This window comes from Sycon ciliatum, chromosome 1 (genome assembly GCF_964019385.1).
Source record: "Sycon ciliatum chromosome 1, ocSycCili1.1, whole genome shotgun sequence".
NCBI lineage: Eukaryota > Metazoa > Porifera > Calcarea > Leucosolenida > Sycettidae > Sycon > Sycon ciliatum.
Genome location: NC_088643.1, coordinates 10831608 through 10846289, shown reverse-complemented (window position 1 = coordinate 10846289; position 14682 = coordinate 10831608). Strand labels below are relative to the sequence as shown.

At 48.0% G+C, this 14682-nt stretch overlaps 1 protein-coding gene across 1 annotated transcript; it reads left to right on the top strand.

The window, feature by feature from the left end:
• Positions 1-10638: 10638 nt before the first annotated feature.
• Positions 10639-13259, top strand: LOC135813020 (uncharacterized). Its single transcript, XM_065326241.1, has one exon. The coding sequence runs from the start codon at positions 10946-10948 to the stop codon at positions 12020-12022; it is 1077 nt and encodes a 358-aa protein (XP_065182313.1). The 5' UTR covers positions 10639-10945; the 3' UTR covers positions 12023-13259.
• The last annotated feature ends 1423 nt before the right edge of the window (positions 13260-14682 follow it).

Genomic DNA, 14682 nt, shown 5'->3' with positions numbered 1-14682 from the left:
GGTACCCGGACGGGTCATGTACTACTATTACAGTATACTAGTATTATTAGACCTACCAGTGCCTGAGAATCGACTACAATCAGGTGTAACAAGTGCCGTGGTGAACTGTTCATTTATTTTTATTTCTCTTCTCAGATAGTTCTGATCTGAACCGGCTAGTCGGCGGTACGCGGTGTAGAGAAAGTCGACCGAAGGACAGGTTCTCATCATGGACTACCATCGTGGATATCTCGGAAATGCAGTAGAATTACTTCTAAGGACTGATCAAGTCAGCGAACCGGAACATGAAATAACGCTGGATATCTATATCGCTACTGGAGCAAATTCGCAAAACGGTTGCAGGGACTACTCTGAAATTTTAGTCTTTCTGCGAAAGTTGGTGAGCAATGAAAATGTGGCGTCCGTCGAGCAAGTCCTGCAAAATTTGAACAATTCTAAGAGGATGGGTGGACGTCGAGAGACCGCTACCGAACCTTGGACTGCCTCAGCCTGCCTTGGCGGTGACACAACTATGGCTTCTCATGAGAGAGTGACGTTCTCGGCCAAAATTGGAGGCGGTGTTTCTAAGCTAGGTGCCGAAGAATTAACCGGCAGAGACACTCTCCGTCCACCAACGCTGTTGTTGCAAGTGTCTCCTTCTCTAAATCAGGGGAAAAGAGTCCTTTACGCTCCACTAGATATTCAAGAACTTGTGAACATGGAGTGCGGTGGCGAACACAACTTCAGGTCAACATTGCTGTACTGTGCCATCTTTACTGGTAATGAAGAGATGGTACGATGCCTGTTGAAATGGGGAGCTGATGCAACGCTGGCTTTGGACCGTGTTGGAGATCGGTGGCAATTACACCATGTTTGGAACCATACCCCAATATGTGTTGCAGCAATGCTAAAACATGCTGGTGTAGTAAGGTGTCTTCTAACGCACGGTGCATCACCTTATCTTGGTGCTAGTCGAAATAGAAGTGGCTGCCTTGGAAAGACTTTTGCTTCGACACGTCTCTCAACTTATGCTGGATGCAGAGACGATGCTACAACTTGTGAAGCTCTGTGCATGAACCCCAAGTACCCTCCACCCATTATGGAAATATGCCGGGTACAGCAAGAAGGTAATGACGAAGGTGCAATGCGAATGATGCCGTACTGTCGCTGGGATGCAGCATGCTGCAATTCCTCCATTGCATCCTTACTGCAGAAAGTATCCATCCCATTACGAAGATCCCTGCTGGACATGCCTTGCTTCACAGATGCTGAACGGGTATGCAAACAGTTTTGTTGTTCGCTGATAATGAGAAGTTTTTGCTCGAACAGTGAGTGTGTCAAGGACTTTGAAGGCAAAGAACTTGTTACGGTGATGAATCCTACCGAACTCACTGCTATTGTAGGACATCTCCTGCAAGAGGGTGCAGAGCCGGCTGGTTTGTCAGTCTCCAACGCAGATGCACTGTGCAAGGCATGGCTTAGAGTGGAGAATGCTGAGGCAGAAATGCGTGGAACACATCCTGTTAAATTTGAGAGCAGACGAGATGTTCGTTTCCTCTTTGGGGGATGTGTGATTCGTCAACGCCCAATGCCTCCACTTGATGTTCTCGCATCATGTGTCAACGAGGCGACAAGGCAGCGTGTCGGTGAAATACTCCCGCCGGGCGCTAGATTTCTAAAAGCAAGATCAGCAGCTGGATATTTCAGTTACGGTACACCGCCCGTTGTTGACAGACTTCTGTTAACAAGATCAGTGAAGGATCCCATGGTCAAGCTGCTCGTGGAACATGGTGGTTTACCTGGTATATCAGCGGTGGATGATATTCCATTTGTTGAGGGATATCTTCATGATGGTCCATCTTGCCAATGTGACGTGGAGCTAACAGCTGCGCAGCGGAACGTGAGTTTGTTCGACATTCTCACCCCACAGCCAACACCCAAGTCACTCGCGCGTTTCTGTCGCTCTGCTATCATCGAAGCATGTCATGGACGTGGTGTGGTCAAGACGATTCAAAGTCTTCAACTTCCTCCTAGATTGCTGAACTTTCTTTTCTACGAATAAGGTATTCTTCAAGTGCGTCTCTTACGAACCAGTGCACATGTTATTAGGTAAGACCCTTGTGTGTTGTTTGGTGCATGTCTTCATGTCCAGTTATGTTTCTGCCATGCACTTGCAAATACACTTTTTTGTATAATGACAGTATATTTATTGTATTCATGGCGTTCATTGCCTGAGTTTGGAGATGGTATGATGGCATGCACTACGCACATTAACACAATGGATTAAAAATACAAAAATCATACACTGGAGAAGAAATTAGAAGAATGCATGTGTAAAATAAAGAGTTTCAAACCCACACCAAAAAAAACTTCAAATCAATTTTTTATAATTAAAAATCCTATTCATAGCTATATTGAAATTACTACGCACTGTTATCACACACCAGAATTTTGGCACACTTCCTAGATTTCTCTCATCGCTATTTCTATACAGGATTGGCACGCTGTGAAATTGCCTTACTCCAGATTTTACATCTACTACTACTACTGGCATTATTTACAAGATTTTCTACTAACTGCTGATGGTGAACGCGGTCAAATGCCTTACTCATGTCTGCAAACACTATTGCGCATCGTTGACCATCGTCCAATGCTCGATTCCATCTATCAATGCAGAGAGCAAGGGCATCCTCACAGCTGTGGTTGGAGCGATATGCAAACTGTTCCGGTGGAAGGGCAGAAAGCTCATTGTGATCACTAAAGAACTCCACAACCTGTCGATGAACGATTTTCTCCAATACCTTGGAGGCAAGTGGCAAGAGAGATATGGGACGGTAGTTTGTAGCTGACAGTTTGTCTCCGGATTTGATTAGAGGACAGACATGTGCGTGCTTGTACGCTGTAGGAAACACACCCGAGAGGAGAGACTGGTTGATAATTGACGCTAGCGGGGCGGCAATGGACTAGGGTCCGGCGGATTCTGCCGGCAGAAAAATTGGCAGAATTCGGTACTTTTTTCTGGTAAGTTTCATGCATGTTTGGTATGTGGATAAAAAATGGAGCAGAATTCGAGGAATTGCCCGCCATAAGGTTTGTATGGTTCTGCCGATTTCACTGCTTTTCGAGCAGAATCTGCCACCTTTTCGAGCAGAATCCGCCGGTCCCTACAATGGACGCCTTACATGACTTAAACATGCATGGAGGAATGCCATCCGAACCAGCAGACTTGTAGGAGTTAAGATTGGTCAGTATGTTCATAACTGTCTCCGCATTTACTAAGGTGAAATCAGTCAGGGTGCTCGTTGTGGTAGCATCTGTCGAAGCAGGTATCTGCAGTGGTTGTGGCCGGGTTGGGTCATGAACAACTGCTGCAAACGTATCTGTGAGTTCTGGAAGTGGTGCGGCGGGAGTAGACTTTACAATGGCTCGGCCAGATAACTTTTTAGGAGGGACCACTGTCCACGGGGATCACGCGTCATATTTCTAAATTGCTGCTTGAGGTACTCTGACTGCAGGCGCCTGTTGAGGAGTGTCCCTGCCCTTCTCACGGCTCGATACTGTTGCACTAGCTGTTGATCCGAGGGATGTAACCGGACCTTTCTGTGGAAATGCTTGCGCTGCTGCAGAAGGTATCGCAGGTGAGGGGTTAACCAGGGTTGAGGCTTGGGCTTCGTGAAGGACGGCAGGCGAACACGGCGTATGGGACAGAGTTTATCATAGGTTGTGGTCAGTGCGGTTGATAGACTATTTGCCATCTCGTTGACACCAGTTGCACAGTGGGAAGACAGCAGTTGCCCTTCCAGGTCTACTCGCAAGGTATCCTGGTCTACCTCGTGGACACGAGGCTTCCTGATAACCTTGTAGATCGGAGAGGCTGACTTAGCATGCCTCGTTCCTCATTATTATTCATTTCCCCTCCTCCTCCCCTCCTCATGCTTTTACTGCATCATGGCGCGCTTTGTCTGCGTAGATGCCGAGACTTTTAAGGTCGGCGGAGCAGCCTGGCCCCACCACCACTTCTCGCACACATTCGGGAATATAGTGGACTTTCGCATAAAAACAAAACAAAATAAAAAACAACAACAACATCTTCGTGAACGTAGCAAACACGCCATACTATTCCTCTCTTTCTTATCCAGCCGCCGACCGCTGGAACTCAGTTCCGGCATCGGTCCGCCTTGTAGCCCTTTCCCAAAGATGCTCGCCACTTTTTCGCAACTTTTCGTTGTTTAGGAAGAAATCGCAACTTTCGCAACTTCCTTCTTTTTCGAACTTTTCCGCAACCTTGGCCCCATGGGCCATGGCATGTGATCAAAAGGTCAAGTCACGGACTGCATGTCGAACAAATGCATACTCGCTCATTTCTCACCTGCCTTCAGACTCATTTCAGAGAAACAGTAGATCTCGTGAGTGAACAAAGACCACACTACTACTGTGATCTGTATCTTTCTGTTGTGTGTGGGTGTGTCTGCGGTGTACGCAGAGGCCAGCTAGCTGGCAAAAAACGGTAGTTACGATAATGTGCCTTCCCTTTGGCTTGCACTGGAACGATGTAGGATACATGTACATGCAACAGGATACTGGCATTGTGTAAAGTGGTGATTCACAGCAGGAAAAGATGTACGAGTTTGACTTCTGCTATTTCTGCTCCCTTTTTGGTGGTTTTTGCACAAGAACTCTCCAATTTTAACTTGCGATATTAGCAAATTTTGAGCTTTTTGCACAAGAACTCTCCAATTTTAAGTTGCGATATTAGCAACTTTTGAGCTTTTTCTGAAAATATGGATGCGATTTCAGCAACTAGCACCTGTTTTGGCACGGTTGCGAAAAGCATAAGTTGCGAAAAATCATGGCATCTTTGGGAAAGGGCTACCACCTTCGTATCGCAATCCTAGATTGGCTAGGGTACCAAGTAAGGAGAAATTACCACATCCCTAATACTACATCAGCACGGGAAGGGTAGGCAAATACAATACGAACAGCTCGGCGGCTCAGTCCTAGCTACTACTACCGGCAGAAACATCGGCAGAATTAAGTACTTTTCTGGTATGTTTCATGCATATTTTGTATGCGGATAAAGAAAAGGGGCAGAATTCGAGGCCCGCCATAAGGTTTGTATGGTTCTGTCAATTTCACTGCTTTTCGATCATTATCCGCCAAGCACTAATCAGGAGGCACCGACACTGCTGATCTACCGCAATGGGATGTGGTAGTTTATTATTACAGTGGTCCCTCTATAATCCGGCACCATTTGTGCCACGGAAATCTGCTGGATTAGGGAGGGTGCTGGATTAGCAAATCGGATTTACTGCTGCAATGTGCATGAAGAGGACTTTTTGGCTACTGAAAATTGTGCTGGTTTATAGAGGGTGCTGGTTTATAAAGTGCTGGATTAAAGAGGGACGACTGTATTATTATTCTTTATTTCCACGATGGCCTATGGCCAATAAGGAAGATAATAATTATGATTCAAATCAGTCCAGAATCATATAAAATCAGTCTAGCAAGTAAGGAAACCAACACATTGCAGGGGGAGTTTGCTATTATCCCTTTTTCTATTATCCCCGCATTGTATTTAGGGACCATGCTGCAGCCTGTGCAGCAAGGGCGGAGGCGGGGAGGACGGACGGGGCACATGCACTGAACTGACCATAGACACTACACATAATACATTCATAATGATTACAAAACAAAACAAAAAAAACAAAAAATAATTACAGGATCCAAAGCTCAGTGCAGCTGGTTCAGTAGCCCGGTTATGATGCCGCCAAGACTGCACGTCGGTGTAGATTAGGGTTGCAAGGAATATTCGAATATTCGATTGATGCTCGCTTGGAACCCGATGGAAGGACTATTTTTCCCCTGTAGAATATTCGTTCGTTTTGACACGTGCACACACTCTGCTCTTGAGTCGATCTATTGTAGTAATTCTAGAAGGGACGGAGTGATATATACATCTGTTATGTGTTGAGAAAGGGGACTATGACTCACAAGACTAGTGGACATGACTCCACTACACATCCACTTGGTCTAGAATGACTGGGGACTAGCCAAACTCTTTTTACGGTTCTTTTGGTATAGACTATTCGATTCGTTTACAAAGAAAATCGATTTCGTTCCTATTTAAAATAGTTGTTTCACCCTTAGAAACAATTCAGCATTTTGAGAGAATATTCGTAATTCGTTCGTTATGGGTGAGTATTCGTTCGTTTGTGAAATAGAATACCGGTATTCGTTGCAGCCCTAGTGTAGATTAGGCCTTGGCGGATAATGCTCGAAAAGGTGGCAGATTCTGCTTTTTTTGCACCGAAATTGGCAGAACCATACAAACCTTATGGCGGGCAATTCCTCGAATTCTGCTCCATTTCTTTATCCACATACCAAACATGCATGAAACTTACCAGAAAAAGTACCGAATTCTGCCAATTTTTCTGCCGGCATTATCCGCCAAGGCCTAGTGTAGATCATCCACCGGTTCTGCAGGCTGCAATGGGCGAGTGTCAGTTGCCCATGATTGAAGAGAAGCACACCCACAAAAATGCCAGGTGACTGTCCTTCAGGCTTCACTGCGGCTTGTGAGAAGAAAACATCGCCCATGGCATTAGTCCGGGGGCCAAGTTAGGAAAAAGCCAGGTCTAATAGATTTCGCTCCGAGTGAGAGGGCACCAAGTTTTTGCGATTTGAGTGTCAAGTATCTTCAAAATGCTGCAAGATGGTATGCCATTCAATCAAAATTTCCATCGGGAAGGTCATACAATGAAGTAGGCCTTGGCGGATAATGCTCGAAAAGGTGGCAGATTCTGCTTTTTTTGCACCGAAATTGGCAGAACCATACAAACCTTATGGCGGGCAATTCCTCGAATTCTGCTCCATTTCTTTATCCACATACCAAACATGCATGAAACTTACCAGAAAAAGTACCGAATTCTGCCAATTTTCTGCCGGCATTATCCGCCAAGCCCTACAATGAAGGTGGAAAGAATTGATGATGGTTGCCATGGCAAAAAATCAGTTAATTCAAATGTACAGGAGAACTATGCAATATTTTGACAACATTCCTGCTGGATATAAACATATCCAATACGTATGACTGGTTGGCCAAGTTTGACTGAAAACAAATAAACTTCAGGGCCTCAAAGGTGAATAATCGGATCTACTGCAACTATACATTACTGTACATACACTGTACGTAATTAAATATGCGTGCATACACCGACAACTGTACAAATATATTGGTGACCAGTGTACATGTGACATTTATAAAGCCTTTTAGAAAAGAGTTAGAAATGAATAGAGCAATCTGTGACCAATGGTGATCTAATGGATATACATGTACATGTATGTATGGCGAAGAGGAAAATGTAGAGGGAAACAGAGCACGCCAAAGCAGTTCTCTCTAAGTACCTATCAGTTGGTAGCAACAAAGAGGATCTTGTGGCATTCTTTGGTGGTAAAGTGGCAGCTCCCGGACAACCTGAACAAGGTGCCCCCAGGCAAGGAACTGGTTGTCACTGCGGGCCAAGAGTGCATAGTGATGATATTGTCAAGTCGGCTGGTGCAAGCATGGCGTCTACTGCTGTGGAGGAGTTGCTGTTAACCCAGGAAGCGGCTGACACCAGACTGCTCCTTCATGCAAGGCATGCAGCTGTCAGTGGGTATGAGACCGTTCTGATAAGAACACGATATACCGATGTTGCCATTATTGCTTGTTCTGTTAGCCATGTTATCCCTTTTACGTTGCTGGTGGAGGTTGGTGCAGGTTGGTGCCCCCCCCCTTTTTTTTTACTAAGGCCACAGCTTCCAATCATGACATGCAAACCAGCGGTGCAGCATCGCAGGCATGAATTGCGGACGTGGTGACGGGGTCTGATGTGCTCCACCGACCTAGGGTCTCGGCTTCACTGCACAGCAAACGCGTCGAAAGAAAACGGAGGCTAATAATTATCGGGAGATGGGGGGGGGGGGGGAGAAGAAGAGAAGAAGGAGAGAGAGAGAGAGAGAGAGAGAGAGAGAGAGAGAGAGAGAGAGAGAGAGAGAGAGAGAGAGAGAGAGAGAGAGAGAGAGAGAGAGAGAGAGAGAGAGAGAGAGAGAGAGAGAGAGAGAGAGAGAGAGCGAGAGAGCGAGAGAGAGAGCGAGAGAGCGAGAGAGAGAGCGAGAGAGCGAGAGAGCGAGAGAGCGAGAGAGCGAGAGAGCGAGAGAGCGAGAGAGCGAGAGAGCGAGAGAGCGAGAGAGCGAGAGAGCGAGAGAGAGAGAGAGAGAGAGAGAGAGAGAGAGAGAGAGAGAGAGAGAGAGAGAGAGAGAGAGAGAGAGAGAGAGAGAGAGAGAGAGAGAGAGAGAGAGAGAGAGAGAGAGAGAGAGAGAGAGAGAGAGAGAGAGAGAGAGAGAGAGAGAGAGAGAGAAAGAGAGCTGTGAGATAGAAGAGCACAGTGCTCTTGGTGATGGGGACTGCGAAGGATAGCAGGTTCTGGGACATGTGCATGGGAATCAGAATATTGGTGATGATGGCAGCAGGGTTATAAGGTAAGCAGCTGAACACTAATAAAAACAGGGAAAGCGTTGGTGAACCGATTCAAAGTGCATCTGTAGCAGAGAGCCAGTCCTGAGCAAGAAGGTGACGGTACGCCTTTTTCTTAAAGCTTTGCATGTGGGGCTGGGCGGGTGGGTGGTGGAACGGGTGGTGGAACAGGTCTGGTGGCAGGGCATTCCATGTTGCAACGGTGCAAGCAGGGAATCCTTGGAGACAGCTATTCCGGGTGTTGGCAGGCAGGCCAGTTGTCATCTGGTATGGATGGGAATCATGCAGCTGGAGAGACTGACGGGTAGGTCTTGTCTCCGGGGCACGGTGAGTGGCTGGTTTGGGCAGCATCTGCTTCAGAGGGCTGGATGCATCTAGATAGCAGAGCTTGTAGGTATAGGCAAGTGCAGCTACCAGGCGACGGAGTGCCAGGCTAGGGAGCCAAGCACCTGCTCCGATGATGTAGAGGGCCCTTCGCTGGATCTGGTCCAGCTTCTTAAGATGGGACGAGGGTGAGCCCATCCACACTAAGGGGCAATACTTGAGTGTGGGTCGCACAAAGCCGTTGTAGACGCGTTGGCGGCTCTCGGCGACCAGAATGGGAGACGCTCGCTTCAGGAAGCCAATCCGCTGGTTAGCACGGGAAGCTAGGGAGCGGAGGTGGAAGGAGTAGCTCAGGGTGTCGTCAAAGGTGACTCCCAGGAGTTTCAGCCGACTCTCTTCACTGACCGGTGTGCCGTCAAATGTTGCTCGAGGGAGCTCCCAGGGCTGGCGATGGTGGCCTATAGACATAGCCTGCGTCTTGGGGGGCTCAAATTCTATCCTCCACTTATGTCCCCAACGGGAAAACGCATCAATGCCCTGCTGGAGGAGCTCGGAGCCACAATCAATGTCAGCTCTTGATGTGAGGCAGTGGAAGAGAGTTCCTGGGTTAACAACAACTCCTCCACAGCAGTAAACGCCATGCTTGCACCAGCCGACTTGACAATTGTGACTCTTGGCCCGCAGTGACAACCAGTTCCTTGCCTGGGGGCACCTTGTCAGGTTGTCCGGGAGCTGCCACTTCACCACCAAAGAGCCACAAGCTCTTCTTTGTTGCTACCAACTGATAGGTACTTAGAGAACTGCTTTGGCGTGCTCTATTTCCCTCTACATTTTCCTCTTCGCCATACATACATACATGAACATGTACACACTAGTCAGAACAACAGATGGCTTGATCAGTCACAACAACATCTCAGGCATGTACATGTACATGTACATGTATATCCATTAGATCACCATTGGTCACAGACTACTCTATTCATTTCTACCTCTTTTCTAAAAGGCTTTATAGATGTCACATGTACACTGGTCACCAATATATTTGTACAGTTGTCGGTGTATGCATGCATATTTAATTACGTATGTACAGTAATGTATAGTTGCAGTAGATCCGATTTTATTATTCACCTCTGAGGCCCTGAAGTTTATTTGTTTTCAGTCAAACTTGGCCAACCAGTCATATGTATTGGATATGTTTATATCCAGCAGGAATTTTGTCAAAATATCGCATAGTTCTCCTGAATATTTGAATTAACTGATGTGTTGCCATGGCAACCATCATCAATTCTTTCCACCTTCATTGTATGACCTTCCCGATGGATATTTTGATTGAATGGCATACCATCTTGCAGCATTTTGAAGATACTTGACACTCAAATCGACAAAACTTGGTGCCCTCTTACCCGGAACGAAACTTCAAAAATAATCCCCCTGGCCCCCAGACTACATGGGCCATAGCGCCAACTTAGCGGTAGATCCACTACAGACACGCCACTACAGACACGTGACACCTGACACCTGCACGACCGGACCCTCGGCCAGATGCACGGTAGAGGTCTACGGCCGTACGACTACGGGCGTCTGTAACTAAATCATGCATGGCGAACATGGTCGAGCCCCAGGGAGTCGTAAAAATACTAAAAATTAAAATACTGTGTTTTACGACTCCCTGGCCTGATCAAGTATGGCAACTAACTGTTTGCGTTCATATTGATATTCATAAGTCGCATAGATCACTAGTACAGTACTAGTACTAGTACTACTAGTACTAGTAGATCCACACAATCATACACGTGTGGATCGTCAACCATGGTCAACTCACTGCGTTTATGACATTGTAGTTTGTAGCAATGATTTATGACTGTGAGATAGAAGCTCTGTCTCGCGATCGACTCCTTTGACCAAGCTGCTCAAGCAATAATCTTCCCCTGAAATAGTAGTTGTTCGAGGAAATGGTCTACCGTGGCTACATAATTGTATGTAGCCCTAAGCCGAGCGGTTCAGTCTCTGTACTGGAGCACGTGGTGGGACAATGAATTGATTGGATTACTCGAAGAAGATTGCGGCCGATGGTCCTGAAGAAGAAGCTAATTTCGGACCGCTCTTGTCAGTAGATTGACGGTAACAATGGACTGGCCATTTCTAGTCCTGTGCACGGTTCTGGCGCTCGTGTTCTATTTCTGGAATTCGTTGAGCAATGCCTTTGTGCTCTGGACTGTGGCGTTCGGCGGCGCTGATGGCCGCCGCGATGTGGCCTGCTCGTCTCGAATGCACGCCTACATAGCTCGCAGTGAGCTGTTGGACGAGGTCAGTTTCGCCGAGCTGTTCCAGCTGTGTCGGGAGATCGTCGACTCGGAGCCGAACGTCGGGATCGAGGCGCTGCAGGACGTGGTCCTGTCGTACAAGTTCGTGTCCATGTACCGCGATCGCGTTGACGGCTCGCTGCGCGGTATGCTGCTGCTGGACGAAAGAGATCGCACGCATCACGGCCGCGACATCATCGTCTTTCGCCTGGGACTGGCGCTGTTCAAGCAGCAGTACCAGGGTGGCGCGCTTCCGTATATTTTCTTCCTGTACCGCGCCCTGCGCTGCTTCCTGCTGCAGCCCAACCGGCAAGTGTACGTGCTCGTGAAGCTGTTCAGCTACAAAAGCTACATGATCGCGATGAACAGCAGTGAGCATGCGTACCCGCGCTACGACACGAAGACGCCAGAGTTTGAGCAGTCGCTGATCGATGAGTACGGCTACTCTCTGGAGACGAGCATGGCGAAGTACGACCCAGAGACGTGCGTGGTGACGAGATCACACGTGCGACTGGAGCGGCACGCGGCACCGATACGGGACAGCGACCTTCAGAACCCGCACATCCAGCACTTCGTCAAGCTGAACCCGGGCTGGCAGAAGGGACACTGCCTGGTGGCGTGCGCCAAGATCACACCGGGCGTTTTCCTCTCCATCGCCAAGAACAGCTTGATGCGTGCCATCTTCCATCGCAGCCGACATGCCGGGGGGAAGCCCCGGCCGCGCCTCTCTCGGCAAACATCGCTGGCCGACGCATTGAATCGGCGGCGCCTGTACACGTCCAACATCGGCGATCCCAGCTCGTTCATAGTGACGAGCTCCAACGAATCTGCAAGTCCGGGAGAAGATGGTATGGCGGTAGATGACCTTGACACAATCGACATGGAGGATGCATTTAGTTGACGAATAATGGTGGGTTGGCACAACCACACTCAAATGCTTTCTTACTCTACACGCATACAAGAACTGTGATGTTTTATGGAGTTGGAACTAGGTATTTGAGGCAACATCACACCCATAGCCACTGCGTTAAAACTCTGACCTTGATACCAGTACAATGCATGCATTCAGAGGCGCGTCCTTGATTGATGAAGCAGAAACAGATCGAGACTTGCACCAGGCAGCAGTCCAGTCCACATAACTGGCAAAACCATAGCATAGTCATGCCTGCAGCAGTATTATTAATCACTGGCGCATAGATCTCTGGAGTTCTAACACTCCTAGATGCACGCTAGTACAGGCACCTGGTCACATGATTCCAGAGCTGTTGATATTAGTCACAGTCGTATGATTGTGACAGATCTCAAGTATTGTTCATGATGGGAACATTGATTTCAAATATTTGTGCATTTAGACCCGTTCTCTCATGTCTACCAGTGAGAGTGTGACGATTATGATCAACTGTGATGTGAATGACGTCACCAAGTTTGCCAGCGCTGACCAAGGGCCGTGCCGGTGTGGAAGTGCTGAACGCTAATGCCATACCAAGCAAAACACTGTGCCTTGTCCTGTTGGTAGGCGCCTGTCAGGTTTGGATTACTGGATGAACAGGCAGCGAGAAAGATTTCACCGATTCTGGTTTGGTCAATCCTCACCGTCAGTGTACTTGAAGTGCTGCTACCAGTGCCAGTGACCATGCGGGAAACATGTGTGGTACTATTACTACTAATGGATAACCAGATGGATGGGCCCAACTAGCTGTACGGTGTGGTTGTTCGGATCTAATAAGAAACCCTTGACCACTCTTGATCAATTTCAGGCAAGGTTTGCTAGTATGGTGGTAAAGACACACCTGGCAATATGGCGGTAAACACACGCCTGCCCACACACGCTCTCTAGGCTGCAAAGTTCTGGCACAGAGCTCTCCTTCTCACCACCATCAGTTCGCGCCTGGCGCCTGGTCGATGCATGGCTGGCGGTTTGCTAGAGCTCTACTAAAAAGAAAAAACTGCATTTGATTACACTTCTTCTAAATCTGTCTTAATGCTCCCTAGAATCACTAGCCTATCGTCGTCAAATCATCAGTCTCACCACTTTTCACAGATATGTTTTCCATCATCGTGATTACCTTGCTGATTTCCATTTCAACATTACGAATAGTGAGCGACGACCAAATAAAATCATTCTTCCCAAATTTAAATCATTGTCTAAGTCTCTCTTCATGTTCCGCACTGCTATTCTATGGAACTGTTTACCCTCCCCCCCCCCCCCCCCCCCCCCCCCGTCTAACTTCGGAGTCCTCTCTCTATAAGTTCCCACACCCACCTTCCTCACTGGACCCACATGCACACCCGTTCTTTCCTACCAGACACTCCCTTCCCACTCACCAGCATTCTGGACCACCCCAGTTCACACTCCTATCAACAAACTGTCGTTCTGTAGTAGTGTACAGAGCTTACTGTAGTCACTGAAGAGTGGCAGCCTGACATAATCTGCCTAACTGAAACCTGGCTCGACCCGAATATTGCACTTAATATTATGCATTATGACACCTTCCGGAGGGAGAGGCCCCTGCAGAGAATAAGTCCGGGACAAGTGCAAGAGGTTATGGTGATGTCGCTATCCTTGTTCGACAGAATAAGTTTAAGTCTGTTGCCGCGCGTCCCGACCTAGCTCGCGATGTGTGCGAAACCTTTTGGGTTCAACTCCAGCCGTATCCGGCTGCAGCTGAGCCGATCCTCCTCTGCTGCAGTTATCGTCCGCCTTCTGCTAAGACAACAGATATAGCAAGGTACTGCCAGACTCTCGAAGACGTACTCATTACTCTTCCTCTTTCATCTTCTCACGTTATCTTGACGGGTGATTTTAACAGCAAGCACACTTCATGATGTTCGACAGATTCCACCAACACTGCCGGTGCCGAATTGTACCGCACGCTCAGTTCATTTGGTCTTCACCTTAACACATGTACATACTGAAGTACACGTCACCCTCTGGTGTCCAAGCCTGCCTGGCTTTGGTGTTCAGTAACCGTGCCAATCTCTCGTCTTGCGTCGAAACTGACTGCCCTCTGGGCGCCTCGGACCATGCCATTGTGTACTGCCAGTTCGACATCCCACTGCCTCAGTCTTCCCGCGAAACAACGTCTCAAGCTCAGGAGCCTAACCCTATGTCTTTCAATCTCCGATACGTTACACCTGCTGTGTGGGAGGCGGTCAATGCAGACTTTGACTCAGTACCTTGGAACTCATTTATATCCTCAGACGTGGACAGTGCACTTAGTAACCTGCACAGTGCCCTGCAGACTGTGCTGTCCAAGTATGTTCCCCTTCATAGCTCCCGCAAACCAAATCGTTCTCCCTCAACCCCAGGGGCCACACGCAAATATCATCCATGGGTTTCCACTGAACTACGCAAGGCTGTCAAGTTAAAGCGTGACCTATTCAGCCTCTCCAAGAAATTCCCTACGGACTACAACCTATCAGCATATAAGGCACAGCGGAACAAGGTGAGACATCTCTCCCGCTCGTGCCACCGCCAGTACATTCGTTCAATCACAACAACACTTACCTCAGGCAGCACTACGCTTCACCTATTTGTCCGCAGCCAGCGGTCGCACAAAG